Here is a 14,592-nt window from a genome sequence, read left to right on the forward strand (position 1 = left end):
CTTTCTTCCTTGTCATACTGCATCCATGTAGCCAAGCTACCCTCAAACTCATGATCTTCATGCCTTAGTACCACATCTGGCTCAAGATGAACTAATCCTTGATGCTGCACTAGCATTTCAAAGTATTTGTCTCATTTCTCTCAGTAGTTCATGAGAACCAGGCACAGAACCACGTGAAAATGTGAAGCAGTGTGTGTAGCTCCCCAACTGCCATTTGTCACTTCTGGGCTGTGTGGCAACAGATGGTAGAGCAGTTTCAGCCTGCACACTGGTTTGTGACCTCTGGCGTGAGGACAAGACTAGGGGCCCCAGTGCAGATTCTTGTTGGTTTCTGACTCTTTCTTACCCCTGTGTCAAAGGAGAAGGAAGAGATAATAAGCACCGCCTCAGGACGCAGCACCCTTGCTTACTGTATCCACAGTGTGCCGAGAAACCTTTGCTGGCTGAGACGGAGCTTGCTGGGGTGGAGGCAGGGCATTAGATGGGACACCCAGGACCATGTTCCGCACTGTCATTCTAGTTGGGGAGGAAAAGTGTATGCTGCGTGTTCAACCCACGGAGGTCTGTGGCAGAGTGGGTGAACAAAGAGCCATGGTGAGAGCGACCATGAATGTGAGATCAGCGCGCTGAAACTGTTCTCCTTGCTCTAGGAGGAGCCACTGGATGAAAGCTCAGTGAAGAAGATGATCCTCACGTTTGAAAAGCGCTCATACAAAAACCAGGAGCTGCGGATCAAGTTTCCAGACAATCCGGAGAAGTAAGGCTCCTTTTGCTGCCCCTCTCCTCCTTGGCGGCCTGTGTTCTAACTGTTGGATTTGTTGTTTGACTTGTTGGCTTTCGGTGACTTGGTCAGGCATCCCAGTGTTGCCCACATGTTTGGGATGCCACTGGAAGGACACGCAGGACTTTGAGGGTTATGCTTTATTATGGTAGGAATCCACAGAGACACACTGGCTAGGAAAAGTGCATGTCTGCAGGGTCTAGTGAAGTCTGTGTCCAGGCTTCCTGCTTCCCTCCACTGGGAGAGAGCAGACAGCACTGGTCTCCAGCAGTAGATGCACTGGTGTGTACTCAGAAGCCAGCTCCTGGCTGCCAGCTCTGGGTCAGCCTTGTGAGCAGGCCCCACTTTAACTCTTTCCTACCTCATTCTATAAATGCCCCTGATACCACCCATGGCTGCCAGGTGGAAGCTTTATTGCAGAGAAAATGACCCAATTTAGGGGTCAGACAGATGTGCGTGGGACCACTGTGTGATCTTAAATGATCACATCTTTCTCAGCCGTGGTTGTCTCTTCTGTGTAAGGCTACAGGGTTGTTGGGAAAGTTAAGTGAGAACAATGGCTAGCTTGCATCCCCACACCTGCACCCGGTAGATAGATGCTCCTGATACGTGTTTTACTGTGAGGTGCCATAGTGTGGGATATGGGATCTTTCAATCTTGAATCCCAATTAAAAAGGATTAAAGATTTGTATAGATTTTAGAGTTCTAAATCTATGTTTTCTTCCCTGCCTGTCTCCCTTCCCAGATAAATGGTTTAATGAATTTTAATAGGCCCAAAGCCCTGAGGCAATTAAGAGTTGGATGGTTGGATCTTTGCACTCAAGTTTGTAGGTTACTAGGGAGACTGACTGTTAATGTGAGGTGGAAGGAAATACACAGATAGGGATATGAGTAGAGTGCTGTGGGAGTATAGAGACGAGCAAATGCTTTGTTGAGGACCTCACAAGGGAGGTTTCGGTTGGGCCTCATGGTCGGCGTGTAGCTGGCACACAGTGAAAAGCTGGGTTGATGGCTCAGAGGGTGAAGTGTGGGCACTTTTGGGAACTCCCAGACCCTGGGGAGGCAGAAACGAGAGAATCCCTTGAAGCTCCTGGGCCAGGTATCCTGATGTGTACAGCAGAGAAAAGACCATCTCACACAAGGTAGAGAGAGGGTGAAGACAGCACTTGAGGTTGTGTTGATCTCTGCACACAGACTCTCTCTCTCTCACACACACACACACACACACACACACACACACACACACACACACACACACGTATGCATGCATGCACTCACACACATGCACACACAGCGCAAGAAGATGAGAATGGGGGAGGTAGAGAGAAAACACAAAGTTCGGGATGCTGAAGGGCAGAGAGTGTTGACAACAAGCCTGGGAGACAGTGTGACTCAGGTCTCCGTTTCTGCAGATGGAGAGTGTCAGGGAACACTCAGCCCTCTGTGCCCAGCCCACTGTGACAGCAGCTAGATCACAGCCCAGCTTCCTAACACCTGCATTGTCTCTAGTGTTGTGCTGACCTCTACCATACAGAAAAAGTTCACACTGTGTGCGTGTGTATGTGTGTATTTAATTATACCACACAGACTGATGTTATTGTAAAAAGTAGTTTGAGGGGTTGGGGATTTAGCTCAGGCCCTGGGTTCGGTCCTCAGCTCTGGGGGGGAAAAAAAGTAGTTTGAGTACATTAAGTAGAGTATGGAAAGGAAGCTTCTTCACTGTATTGATCCTGCTACAACCCCAGTACCTACAGCTGACCTTGTGACCAATTCTGTGATGATTCCTTTAACCCGTTTTCTATAACCTCTTTTATACTATACAAAGATTTAGCCTGCACAAATTTGGGTTTATAAAACAGAAAATGTTTTCCTGTTAGTGCCTGTCTCTCTATCTTTTGTTTTTGGCTGGTGCATAGTATTTTATGGTTAGGAAATTCCATAATCTATTTAGTTATTTTTGTATTGATGGCCTTTAGGTTATTTTACAATTTTTTAAATTTTATTTTATTTCATGTATATGAGTGTTTTGCCTGGATAAATATCTGTGTATCACATATGTGCCTGGTACCCATTGAGGTCAGAAGAGGGTGTTGGATCCCCTGAGACTGGTATTACAGATGTTTGTGAGCCACCACATGGTGCTGGGAATTGAACCTTGGTCCTCTAGAAGAGCAGACAGTGTTCTCTAGCAGTTTAGATTAATTTAAATGTTGGTTTTTATAAGCAGTGCTGGGTAGACCTCCTTGTGTATATGCCTCTGTGTGTGGGTAGACCTCCTTGTGTATATGCCTCTGTGTGTGGGTAGACCTCCTTGTGTATATGCCTCTGTGTGTGGGTAGTCCTCTGTGTGTGGGTAGTCCTCTGTGTGGGTAGTCCTCTGTGTGTGGGTAGACCTCTGTGTGTGGGTAGACCTCTGTGTGTGGGTAGTCCTCTGTGTGTGGGTAGTCCTGTGTGTGGGTAGTCCTCTGTGTGTGGGTAGTCCTCTGTGTGTGGGTAGTCCTCTGTGTGTGGGTAGTCCTCTGTGTGTGGGTAGTCCTCTGTGTGTGGGTAGTCCTCTGTGTGTGGGTAGTCCTCTGTGTGTGGGTAGTCCTCTGTGTGTGGGTAGTCCTCTGTGTGTGGGTAGTCCTCTGTGTGTGGGTAGTCCTGTGTGTGTGGGTCGTCCTGTAGGACAGATACCTAACCCTGACTGTGTAGACTGAGAGCATGCAGGTGTAATCTCTGCAGCTGCTCCAGGCTCCCCGCTCTGTCCATTCATTCTCACCACAGCCGTGTGTATTTCCACGTTCTCACCTACGCTGTTCTCATGGCCACACTTTAACACCCTCGCTGTTTGTTTCTTGTTTCTCTGTGCTGAGCTCTTGCTATTGGGATAGATTGTGCCTTGTTAGTTCCTGCGGCATAGGTGTCATGCCCACCAGGCTGCAGATGCTCAGCAAACACAAGAGCTGTGCAATCTTTGCCATCTTTATTCTATCCCCCTGGTGTGGAAGCCGAGAACCCCCAGGAAGAAACCTTGCTGTGTCTTGGTAACACTGAAAGTGTGAGATCCGAATCCAGCCTGGAATGGCAGCATCACCGTCCATCACCCTGCAGTTGAGAGCCGTGAGGTCACAGCAGCCGCTGCCATCCTCTCCTTAGGTACCACTGTCTCTGGTTGATAAGCTGCTTTTCAGAAAGAGGCTTATGTTCTTTAAAAAGTGTTTTCCATTGAGAAAAAAGTTTACGTGCTATTTTAGTTTAAAACTCGAACATATAAAAATTGAAATTACACATAAAGAACTTTTTTTGTTGTGTCACAAAGCAGTTAGGGAACTGTCCCGTGCGCTTTAACCTTGAGTTCTGCTGGCACAACGTCTTCCATAATTCTCCACATCAGCGAGGGGCAATTAAGTTGAAGATTGCTCCCGCATATTTGAATGAGGCTTTGCAGTTGAGATCAGAAATGTTCCAATTTATTTTCCTGCATATGAGTGTCATTTTGATCGCATCCGCCCAAATGCTGTTCTTCGTTTGGCTGCAGTTCAGATTTAGCCGGCAGCCCTCCACCTGCAGCCTCCACTGGGTGCCTCCACTCTCCCTAACCCTACACTGAGCCTGAGGCCTCTGGAGTAAGTCCTTAGCTCTTCTCCTCCTTTTCTCAGGGATGCAGCCGTTTAGTGTGGTGATCCACAACTGTTTCTGCTCTCATGGCCCCTTTGCACTCAAATGAGAGTACCCTAAAGTGTTTTTCTCAGAAAACTGTAGCAAACACAAGAGCGTGCAAGCGCATATTCTTCTAGCCATCAAGGTAGTGGTCTAAGAGTTGGGGAGATGGCTCACTGGGTAGGAGTACTTGCTGCATAAGCATGAAGACCTGAGCTCAGATTCTTAACATCCCTGGGAAAGGCCTGCACATGTGTCTGTAGAACTGGCACTTTGGGAGGTGGATACGGGAGGATCATGGGGGTTGAGGTCACCAGCCTAGCTCCATGCTTTGTGAGTTCATCAGGGAGTTACCTGGAGAGCGACAGATCAGGACACCTGAGATCTTCCCCTGGCCTCTGTATATGCATGCAGGTGTGCACAGTAGCACACATACTTGCATATGCCATAGACATCACCCACACTCACATGCTCGAGTGTGATACACACACACTTGTGAGACAATGGATACTTGTTGTGTAGACCTTGAAAAAACTCCATGGTGTGTACTCTGGTAAAAGCAGTGTAAAAAGGACCAATAGTACCTAGAATTATAAAGTCTTTGATTTCTCAGTTTCCTCCTTCCCTAGGGATCTCTTGCTGCCTGGGCCACATCAAGAGACCACACCATGAGAGCAGCTAGCTGTTTTAATTGGGTGGAAGTATTGTGTCGGTCCCTGTGCAGTGTGGCTGCTAGTGTGATCACATCTCAGACTTGTCATGTTTTCTAGTTCTGTGTTTTTGAACACTGAGGTCATTTGTTAATATCCATTCTCAGGGTTGAGGGAGAACATCCTGCTTGTCTGAAGCAAATGAGCATGGACACACCAGAGAACATTTTCTGTCCTGTCAGATGGAGTCCATGACCCCATCTCTGCCTGGTTACTGTTTTAATATGTTGCTCTATTGCTTTCCCATCGCCTCTCACCTGACCTTTGCCCTGGCTGTGAGTCATGTGTTGCTGAAGCTGTGCTAGCTCCCTGAAGACAGCCTTCTGCAAACAGTAGTGTGTGCTTTAAGTGAGCAGGCTGTATGTGGTCAGCAGCAACAGAAGAGAATCGCCTTTTCGAGGATATAACAGACTCAAGGCAGCTGCTGTGTGCCAACACTGTTGTAATTAGGCACTTTATATGTATTCTTTCTTTAAATCCTCACCATCCTTCAACCAGGAAGATAAGGAAATCAAGATTTAGAGATAAGTAGTTAATGTTCTGTCTTTGACCACACTGCCTCTTGGGCAGCACTGGGCGTCCTTACACTTAGTAGTGTGTCGTGGATGGCTTTGCATTCATGGTAGGGGGAGCTCAGAGACTCTGGGCTGATCTTTTTGTCTGGTACATTCTCTGTACCTAGGCCAGTGACCGGTACCTGCATAGGCTTGGTGAATGCAAGTTGGAACACTGCTTATGACCACTCCCAGGCCAGTGTCTCCTGAGTGCAAACATTTCTCACTCTGTCTCATTACCCACCTAGCACCTCTGCTAGTAGGACTTCCATGGTGTGCTATTTATAGTTTGCTTCTCTGCTAGTTTGTTTTGTTTGAATAATGCTTTGACGTTCTAAATCTTAAAAGATCTAGGGCTAATATCACATATTTCAGTGAATTACAAAGTTGGACTGAGAAACAGTCTGTTACTACTGCTGTCTGGGCTGTGGCATCTATTCTGCCTGCTTGTTGGTTTGTATATTTAGTGGGAGTAAGGATGGGAACTAGGACACTGCACCTAGTAGGCTTGTTGTCCACTACTGGCTTATGCTCCAGCTGTTTTTGTTTGTTTGTTTGTTTTGTTTTTTTGTTTTTTTGTTTTGTTTTTTTAAACAAGGCCTTGAGGTAAGGTTGAGGTGGCTTGAACTCACTCTGTAGCCAAAGTGGTCTTCAAATTGTAGAGTTGCTAAAAACAACGAAAGGTGCAACTGCCTGGGTTTATGAAAGCTTTTATGTCAACAAATAGAAAATAAATACAGATATATCCAAAAAAGCATAGCATATAAATTGAGATAATTTCCCTTTGGTTTTTTCCCCTTGTTTTTTTCCCCTTTCTTTCTTTTTCTTTTTTCTATTTTTTCTTTTTTGCAGCATGACAGATTAATTTCCTTAGTATAGAAAGCATTTTATAAATCAGGAAATAAGGCCAAACCCTGGTTTAAAAATGAGGAAAGGATAATTGGAAATAGTAAACAAAAAACAGTTAACCTTTTTTTTTTTTAAATCAGAAATGCAGAAATTTTGAGCTTTTTTGCTGTCTTGAACTGGAGGCAGTTTTGACTAGCTGTCACTGCTTGAGGAGAGGGGAAGAGGAAACATCAAACACCGTTGTTGCCTTCCGACAGTTTATTCCTTCCTCTGCATTTACCGTACCCAGTGATTGTGAATGCACAGCTATGTGCCATTTGTTATGGGGGAGTGGAAACTGTCTGAGAAAGGGGGACTCTTTAAATAAATTACCGTCCACCAACACGAGCCGAGTATACCATGCAGCTGTTTAAAATTGATGATTTACAACGGGAATTTCAGATAAACAGTCTCTCACGCACTCTGTGATTGATTGGCAGTCCCGGCTTGGAGCATTGTCTGGAAAAGGATTTGGAAGCCAGGGCCAGGCTGAGCATCAGGGGAGACTGGTGCTATCAGTGAGGGGCTGCTCTGGAGAAGGAAAATGGCCATCCAACAACAGTTTGTCAGGAACTGGCTCTTACTATTGCAAAAGAATGTTTAGCCATTAACAGCACAGTAAAATTGAGCACAGACCACAGATTTGCTTTGTGGGTGAAAGGCTAAGAATTGAGAAAAATGGCCGACCACGCTGGAATATCATCAGTGGTCATTTCCAGTTCAGAGGATTATGGATGACCTCTGTATTCTTTTAAATGGCTTGCCTTTCTTTCTCCAGTTTTCTGAGATAAGTAATATTTTATAATTATAAAATATATTTGTAAGTGCTTAACAATAATGACAGGAAAAACAATGACAAAGGATATTAACTAAGGATGTTCTAACAAAATCCTGTCTTGATGGGTTTCCTCTTCTGGATCCCAGTGTCTGCCTGCCTGCCCTTTAGCATCTGGAGCATGGAGAATGCTTGGGACTTCTGTGGGCCCTGTTTATGTTCCTCTTTTGAGGCCTCCACTTAATAAGATAGGCATGTGTGCATAGGAGACAAAGCCCAGCGCCTGTGGGCCCAGAGCTTACAGTCCAGAAGAGAGAACAGACACAGTAACAGGAGGGGCCCAGCACAGAGGCACTGAGTGCAGGCTCTTCCTCCTTGCTAGGAGTCTGACTCTGTTCTAAGTCCTGTGTGTTTTGACTCTAATCTAACAGCACCCTGTGGGATAGGTGCAATTATTGTCCCACTTACAGATGAAGAAACTGAGACATAGACATGTCAAGAAAGTAACTGCGCCAGGTTCAAGCCCAGGCTGTTGGGCTCTGGAGCCTGTGTGTGTGGCCACCGTGTCCTCTCAGTCACTCTGGGTCTGGCATTGCTCAGCGGCTGTACTTGCAATAGCTCATTTGCTTCTGGGGACAAGCACTTTTGTCTTGTTCATCAGGCACTGCAGAGGGCAGGAAGGCAAAGCAGTCCTGTTCCCTGTCTAGACAGGTTTGTGGGGAGGTTCAGGGTAGACAAGTGAGTGACAGGACCAATGATTACAGAATGTCAGTCTAGATCAGCCTGACCTGAGACCTGCTCTTATCGCACCAGAGCGTGTGTGAAGGGAGAGGGTTGCTGTTGGGAGGCTGCCGAGTCTTGTTCTCCTTTGGCCGGCTGAGGAGGAGAAAGGGGTTCTTGATCTAAAGGGGAATAAGAGAAACCCTCTTTGGATTAGGCCATAGCCAGTCCAGAGCCCCAGAGTAAATGGCACCCCAAGGGGTAATGGTAGTTAATCCATAGGACTGGAGGGTAGAACATTTATTGCTGCAGAATGTTTGGAGGGCCTTAGAAGGCAGCTGTGGCTGTAGGAGTAAGGGGACCCTGTAATGAGATCTGAATCCAAGATTGATTTTTGTAATGAGGAAATCGATTTCCCAAGGAAACCGTGTGGCAGTATGATGTCTGGATGAGTGTACTTCTTGGTTGGTCTGCTGTCGACATGTTGACAGATTGTGTCAGCCTGGGTTGTGTTGCTGTTTGCCTCACATGCCAAGACTACCCTGCCCTGTTCTCTCCTTCTAGGTTCATGGAATCCGAGCTGGACCTCAATGACATCATTCAGGAGATGCACGTGGTGGCCACCATGCCTGACCTGTACCACCTTCTCGTGGAGCTGAGTGCTGTGCAGTCACTTCTCGGCCTGCTGGGACACGATAACACAGATATCCTTGAGATCTGTGCGGTGGAAGGCTGCTACGGGAGAGCGGTTTTCTCTCTCGGCCTGCCTGTCTCCGCTGATGGCTGCTGTCACGGCTGTGGTTCTCTTGCTATTCTTGCTCTTCCTTCCTGAAATGCACACTGCTCTTTACTCATGAAAACCTGAGCCTTATCTATGAACATGCCTTGAGTAGATCCTTAACTGTCCCTGTCTGTCAGTGCTAGAACACACCCCTCATTTCCAACAGCAATTTTCCAGATCAGGATTTGGAGGCTCCTTATTGAGGTACGAGCAGACAGACTTGAATGTGTTGATGGAGACATCATTCTGCTAACAGATGGCTCTGTGGATTGAGGCTGCAGGAGGCAGTGAACCATGGCAGAGTGCTTGTCGGGATGTCCAGAGGATGGGGAAGCATGTCTGTTTTGTCCATTACTATGTTCAAGTTCCTTAAAAGAAGACTGGCTATTTCCTACTTGATGAATGAGCTTTAGACCTAAACAGACAAGGTGGGCTTGGTTCCTAGCCTCGTTTTCAGTAAAATTTGGTATTTTCACCTACAAAGCTAGAGTTAAAAACCTTGTCCCTTAGTGTTATTGAAGAAATCAGAGACATTAGCTCCTGGCATGTACTTACTAATGTTCCATGTAACAAAATCTGTGTCATGACTTCTAAAACTGTTTCATACTTTGTCTCTGCTGATGAGTGTGTGGTCTGCAATGTATGTGTTCCATGTGTTGTGCATGGGGTTATGTTCATTAAACAGAGTCTACTTGTTTGAATCCAGATTTTCAAAGGTAAGAGATAAATGTTGTGGGTCTGCTTGAGTGCTAGTCACAGGAAATCTGCTCCTCTTTGTTAGTTTCATCTTTCTGGTAATCTCTCTCCTGAGCGCATAACTGACTAGGCTATTTCCTGACTGATAATTCTCACAGAAATAAATCAGTGAATAATTTTAATGTGGCTTCTTAAAGGGCAATCTTAAGACATTTCTGATGCTTCGTGTACTGTTATTGTTAAGAACCGCTCAGCCCATTCCCAGGTGGACAGGGTTTGTGGTGGGGTTCTGGGTCACCTGGTTTCCAAGCCAGCTGTCCCACATGGTCATTTATAGACATGACTGAGTGCTATTAAATGAGAGCTTAGTGTTGGGCCTCAGCAGCATCCACTGTTCAGGTGCTCAGACAGCATTAACCCATAAGCATGCTGGCTATTGTCTTAGGCCACTAGGGCTGCTATTACAAAGAACCATGGACAAGTGGCTCATAAATGACTAAGAGAATTGTTTCTTGTAGTTCTGGTGTTAGACAGTCCAGTAAGGCTGGCAATTCTGGTATCTGGTAATCTGGGTTTCTGGTTCCAGGTAGCTTCTTCTTCTTCTTCTTCTTCTTCTTCTTCTTCTTCTTCTTATTATTATTATTATTATTATTATTTTCCTGTGTCCTTTCATGGTGAGAGGGTGAGGAGCTTGCCAAGTTTCTTTATAAGGACATTGATTTTACCTGTGAGGCCTCTGGCCTCTTCTCAAAGTCCCTGCCTCCAAGTATTATCACTCTGGAAATTAAGTTTCAACATAGGAATTGGGGGTGGGTATATAAACATTTGTTCTGTCTGTTACAGGTACCTTATACAAGATTGGCCTACTCAAGGGCAGATTCAGTGATGGGGCATTCTAGTTCTGGTTGACATATTGAATAGTAGGTTTCCAAGTCCCACCAGGCTTAGCCTACACCTTGTTGATTCATCTGTCATTTGCTACTGTATTTATTTGTGCGTTCAAGTGTGTGTGTGTGTGTGTGTGTGTGTGTGTGTGAGTGCGAACCCGTGTGCAAATGCAGGTACAGTGACAGGACACAGTGCATGTGTGGAGATCAGAAGACAACCTCTGGTGTAGTTGTCAGGCCCCTTCCACTTTCAGTTTGAGAGGCTATCTTACTGGCCTGGAACTTCACCACATAGGCCAGGCTATAGGTGGCCTGCAAATTTGTAGGGATCTGGCTCTCTCAGGTGCACCCCATGGCTAACTGGCGGTCAAGGCTGGCACATCATGTCCCTCGTCCCTGCATTTCCTGAAGCATACCTGGAGTCATGCCCTTGACAGAGTTGCTTAGTCACCTGTCACTCTGCATATTAAGACAGAAATGACCTCTTTCGTTTCTGGAAACTCAATCTCATTTATCCTTTCCTGCTAATTCAAAGCAACATGAGCCGTAGTTCGGCAGGCTGCTGACATTCTGATTCATTGGCCATCTCTGCTGGGGAAGGGCTGACATGGGCTGCGCTGCTGGGGAAGGGCTGACATGGGCTACGCCGCTGGGGAAAGGGCTGACACGGGCTGCGCTGCTCAACATCCGTGTTCTTGGGAGAGGCAAGGGCACAGATGTTCAAGTTGGTGTGTCCTGGTCTGTAAAAGGGAAAAACCGTATCTCCGTGTAGTGTCCCTGACAGATTGCCATTTTCCTCCTGTTTTCCCAGGGCCAGGCTGTTCTTCCCTCCTTTCTGCCAGCCCTCATCCAACTGCCCTAATGATATTTTTTAAAATCTGATTTTTAATTATGTCCTGCATCACATTTAAAGTGCATTTGAAATATTTTTAATTACCTTAATTTTAATTAGATGCAGCAATTAGGGTAAATGTCATCCTCTTCAAAGTACGAGTTTTCTTGAACGTGGTTTCGGGAAAGGGGAGGTCCTCCGGACTTGCAGCTAACATACTGTTTCTGCCATGGTGATCTCCCCCGACAACGCACCACCTTATCTGTGATCTATAATGGAAATTCTTCAGGAAACGGTTGTTAATGATTTACTGTTGTACAGCTGTAACTGCCCGCAACACCTTACCATGAATAAACAATTTCATGGCTGTCATGACTTCAATTTTTAATCTTTTTTTAACTCTTCATTTATCACGCAGGTTTTTTGGTGTGTTCCCGCTAAGCACAGGCCATCTCTGCTTTCTCCTTCTTTGAGGAAACATAAATGATGGGGATTTTAATTGGATCTGAGTCCGGTTTGTTGTAACCTTAAGAGGCAGCGGATGGGAGGCAGCAGCTTGTGCCTCGTCCTTCAGTCCTTTCAACCGTGAGAAGCCGCTGAACAGTTGATCCTGGCTCTCCGCACCACTGCTTCTGCTGAGGGCTCATCAGCTGTCTCACTGTCCCCTAGAGGCTGGGTTATGGGCTGGATGCAGAGTAGAACTCTGGTCTGTGAGGAGAGGGGGAGGGGACCCACCTTACATTGCATTAAATGTGTTTAGAGGAAGCATGAGGTGGAACCAAACAGCTGCTGCCCTATCACATTCTTAAATAATATCCTATAACATAAATGATTTGAGCATTTTTAGAGTGCCAGCAACACCCCCAGTCCTCCTTTTTTTTGGATGTGAACTGTTTGGAGCGTTGCTATAGGAAAATAGAAGCCCACAAGAAAACAGAGAGAGTCAACTAACCTGGGCCCATAGTGGCTCACAGAGACTGAACCACCAACCAGAGAGCACACATGGCACAGAGCAGGCAAGCATGCTTGGGACAGAGCAGGCGAACACGCTTGGGACAGGGCAGGTGAGCATGCTTGGGACAGGGCAGGTGAGCATGCTTGGGACAGAGCAGGCGCTCTATCTGACTCTGTCGCGTGCTTGGCACAGAGCAGGCGCTGTATCCGACTCTGTCGCGTGCTTTGGATCGCTTTCCCTTTGCCATGCCCCGCCACAGGAGGAGAGAGATGATGCCCTTCGTCCTACTGCAACTTGACCTGCCAAGGCGGGCTCATAGCCATGGGACGCCTCTCTTTTTCTGAGCCTTTTCTGAAGAGAAAAGATGGCAGGGAGGTTATGTGAGGGGGAGGGACAGGGAGATGCTGCAGTTGGGATATAAAGTAAATAAATTAAAAAAGTAAAAGCAAAGATGTGAAAAATAGTTTTCTTGGATATTACTAGCCAACATTTTGGTTCTGGTCCGGTGGTTTTTTTTTTTTTAATTTATCTGAAGAAATGAAGAGGCATACCTCAAGGAGAGAATAAAGTAGTGAAATCACCACGGATGGTAGCTGGTAGTCTAGTCTGTGACAGACTTCTTTTTTTTTTTTTTTTTAAAGATTTATTTATTTATGTATATGAGTACACAGTATAGTTGTATAGATAGTTGTGAGCCTTCATCTGGTTGTTGGGAGTTGACTTTTTTAGGACCTCTGCTCGCTCCCCTCAGCTCACCTTCAGAGGCACCAGAAGAGGGCGTCAGATCTCATTACGGGTGGTTGTGAGCCACCATGTGGTTGCTGGTATCAGAACTCAGGACCTTTGGAAGAGCAGTCAGTGCTCTTACCCGCTGAGCCATCTCTCCAGCCCATGTGACAGGCTTCTAAAACAGTCCTCATGGCACCAAGACTGTAAGCATCCTGTTACTGTGCTATCCGCCATGTTCTTGAGTGAGTGTCCAGTCAGGGCGACCTTGCTGAAGTCTTTTTGGTAGGTTTGACTCCTCTCAGGTTCTTCTGTTATAAGCTAAGCATGTTGTACACTAGTAGGAAGCAAGAGACAGCCCTAGTGGCTAAGAACAAAGCACCCAGATTACTGCCTGGTGCATGTTGGGAGGCACTCTTGTAGCCATACGCTCAGGAGATGCCCTTGGAGCTCTAAGGAGGGGAGCTTCATCCCTGGCTTGGGGCCAGTCAGGAACTGGGGTTAGAGATAGGCAGCTTCTGATGGACGAGAATGAGGGCGGTTCCCGTGTGTCAGTGCTTTCCAATCCTGGGCAGCTGTGCTGCCAGCCGGTACTCATTGCAATGCGTCCTGACACCGGATGCAAGGTTTCTTTAGAAAGAGGACGAAAGGCAGGTATGCCCCCTGCACTGCAGCGAAGGGCCCTCTCCTTTAACAAGGGATCAGGCCGTCTACATAGAGTGTATTCCTTCTGACTCCTCCCCTGCACTTGTGATGCAGAAAAAGAGCGGTCTCATCGTGATGTTTAACTGGATGTGCAGGAAGGGAGAAGTTAGTCCTTACGTCCCTGGTGGCGGTGGGCCAGCTCCTCCTTGTGTGGACCAGCTTTAGGGAGTGACGGTTAGCACGGTTTTCTCAGCTAGCGTTTGCGCAGCCTTTAGCAAGGTGCAGCACTTGTGGAGCTGTCCTTGCTGTTCCATGAAGAATTACGATGGGAATTTGGGAAAGGAGCAGACTTGTTTTTCTTAGACCAACAGGGATCAATTGAACTTGAGCAGTTTGGTCTGGGAGTGCTAAAGTGGAACCAACTGACTGAGACATCATATTATCCCCGAGGGTGTGCACTGTAGTCTAGGGTGCCTTGTGTTATAGACCCAGCATTAATGAGCAAGAACAGGGCCGGGAAGGTTTAAGCTGTCGAGGGGCCTTCTTTCTAATTGGACTGGGAGGGAGCCGGTTCCCGCTCTGCTGCTCTCCGGCAAGCCCTGTCTAACAAGACGTGCATATCTTGAGCTGTTGGCTCTTTAGGAGCTAGTCTCAGTCTGATATTTCCAGAACCCAAAATCACAACAGAAAGAATTATCTACTTTTCTTCACGCATCACATGACTTCTTAGATAATGCCTGCTGATCTGCCACCCTTGTTTGTAGAGTCAGGTGATATGCTGTAATGAACAAGTTCAGATTAGGCTTACAAGTAAAGAGCTAAATTGACAGGCTAGCAAAGTAGAGCCATCTTACTGTAACTCTTGATCTTGCTTATAGCTGTAAGGAAGCCATGCCTTTAAAGGTTACGGTGGGTGTGGCCTGCCTTGAACACTTCCTCTGTGGTGTTTCGGTGCCAATGGGTATGAGTAGGCACTCAGTGTTGACAGAGTATGTGCTCC

The 14,592-nt window shown here is 46.5% G+C and overlaps 1 protein-coding gene across 1 annotated transcript in view; it reads left to right on the plus strand.

Annotated features, from left to right (window-relative positions):
* Nucleotides 1-628: 628 nt before the first annotated feature.
* Nucleotides 629-14,592, plus strand: part of Ctnnbl1 (catenin beta like 1) — a 114,744-nt gene continuing 100,780 nt past the window's right edge. Inside the window, exons 1-2 of the mRNA XM_031372569.1 lie at nt 629-757; nt 8,635-8,774. Coding sequence (XP_031228429.1) covers nt 684-757; nt 8,635-8,774 — 214 coding nt within the window. The 5' untranslated portion in view covers nt 629-683. The remainder of the gene's footprint in view (nt 758-8,634; nt 8,775-14,592) is intronic.

The sequence above is a fragment of the Mastomys coucha genome, unplaced genomic scaffold, assembly GCF_008632895.1.
Source record: "Mastomys coucha isolate ucsf_1 unplaced genomic scaffold, UCSF_Mcou_1 pScaffold15, whole genome shotgun sequence".
In the NCBI taxonomy this organism is placed as follows: Eukaryota; Metazoa; Chordata; class Mammalia; order Rodentia; family Muridae; genus Mastomys; species Mastomys coucha.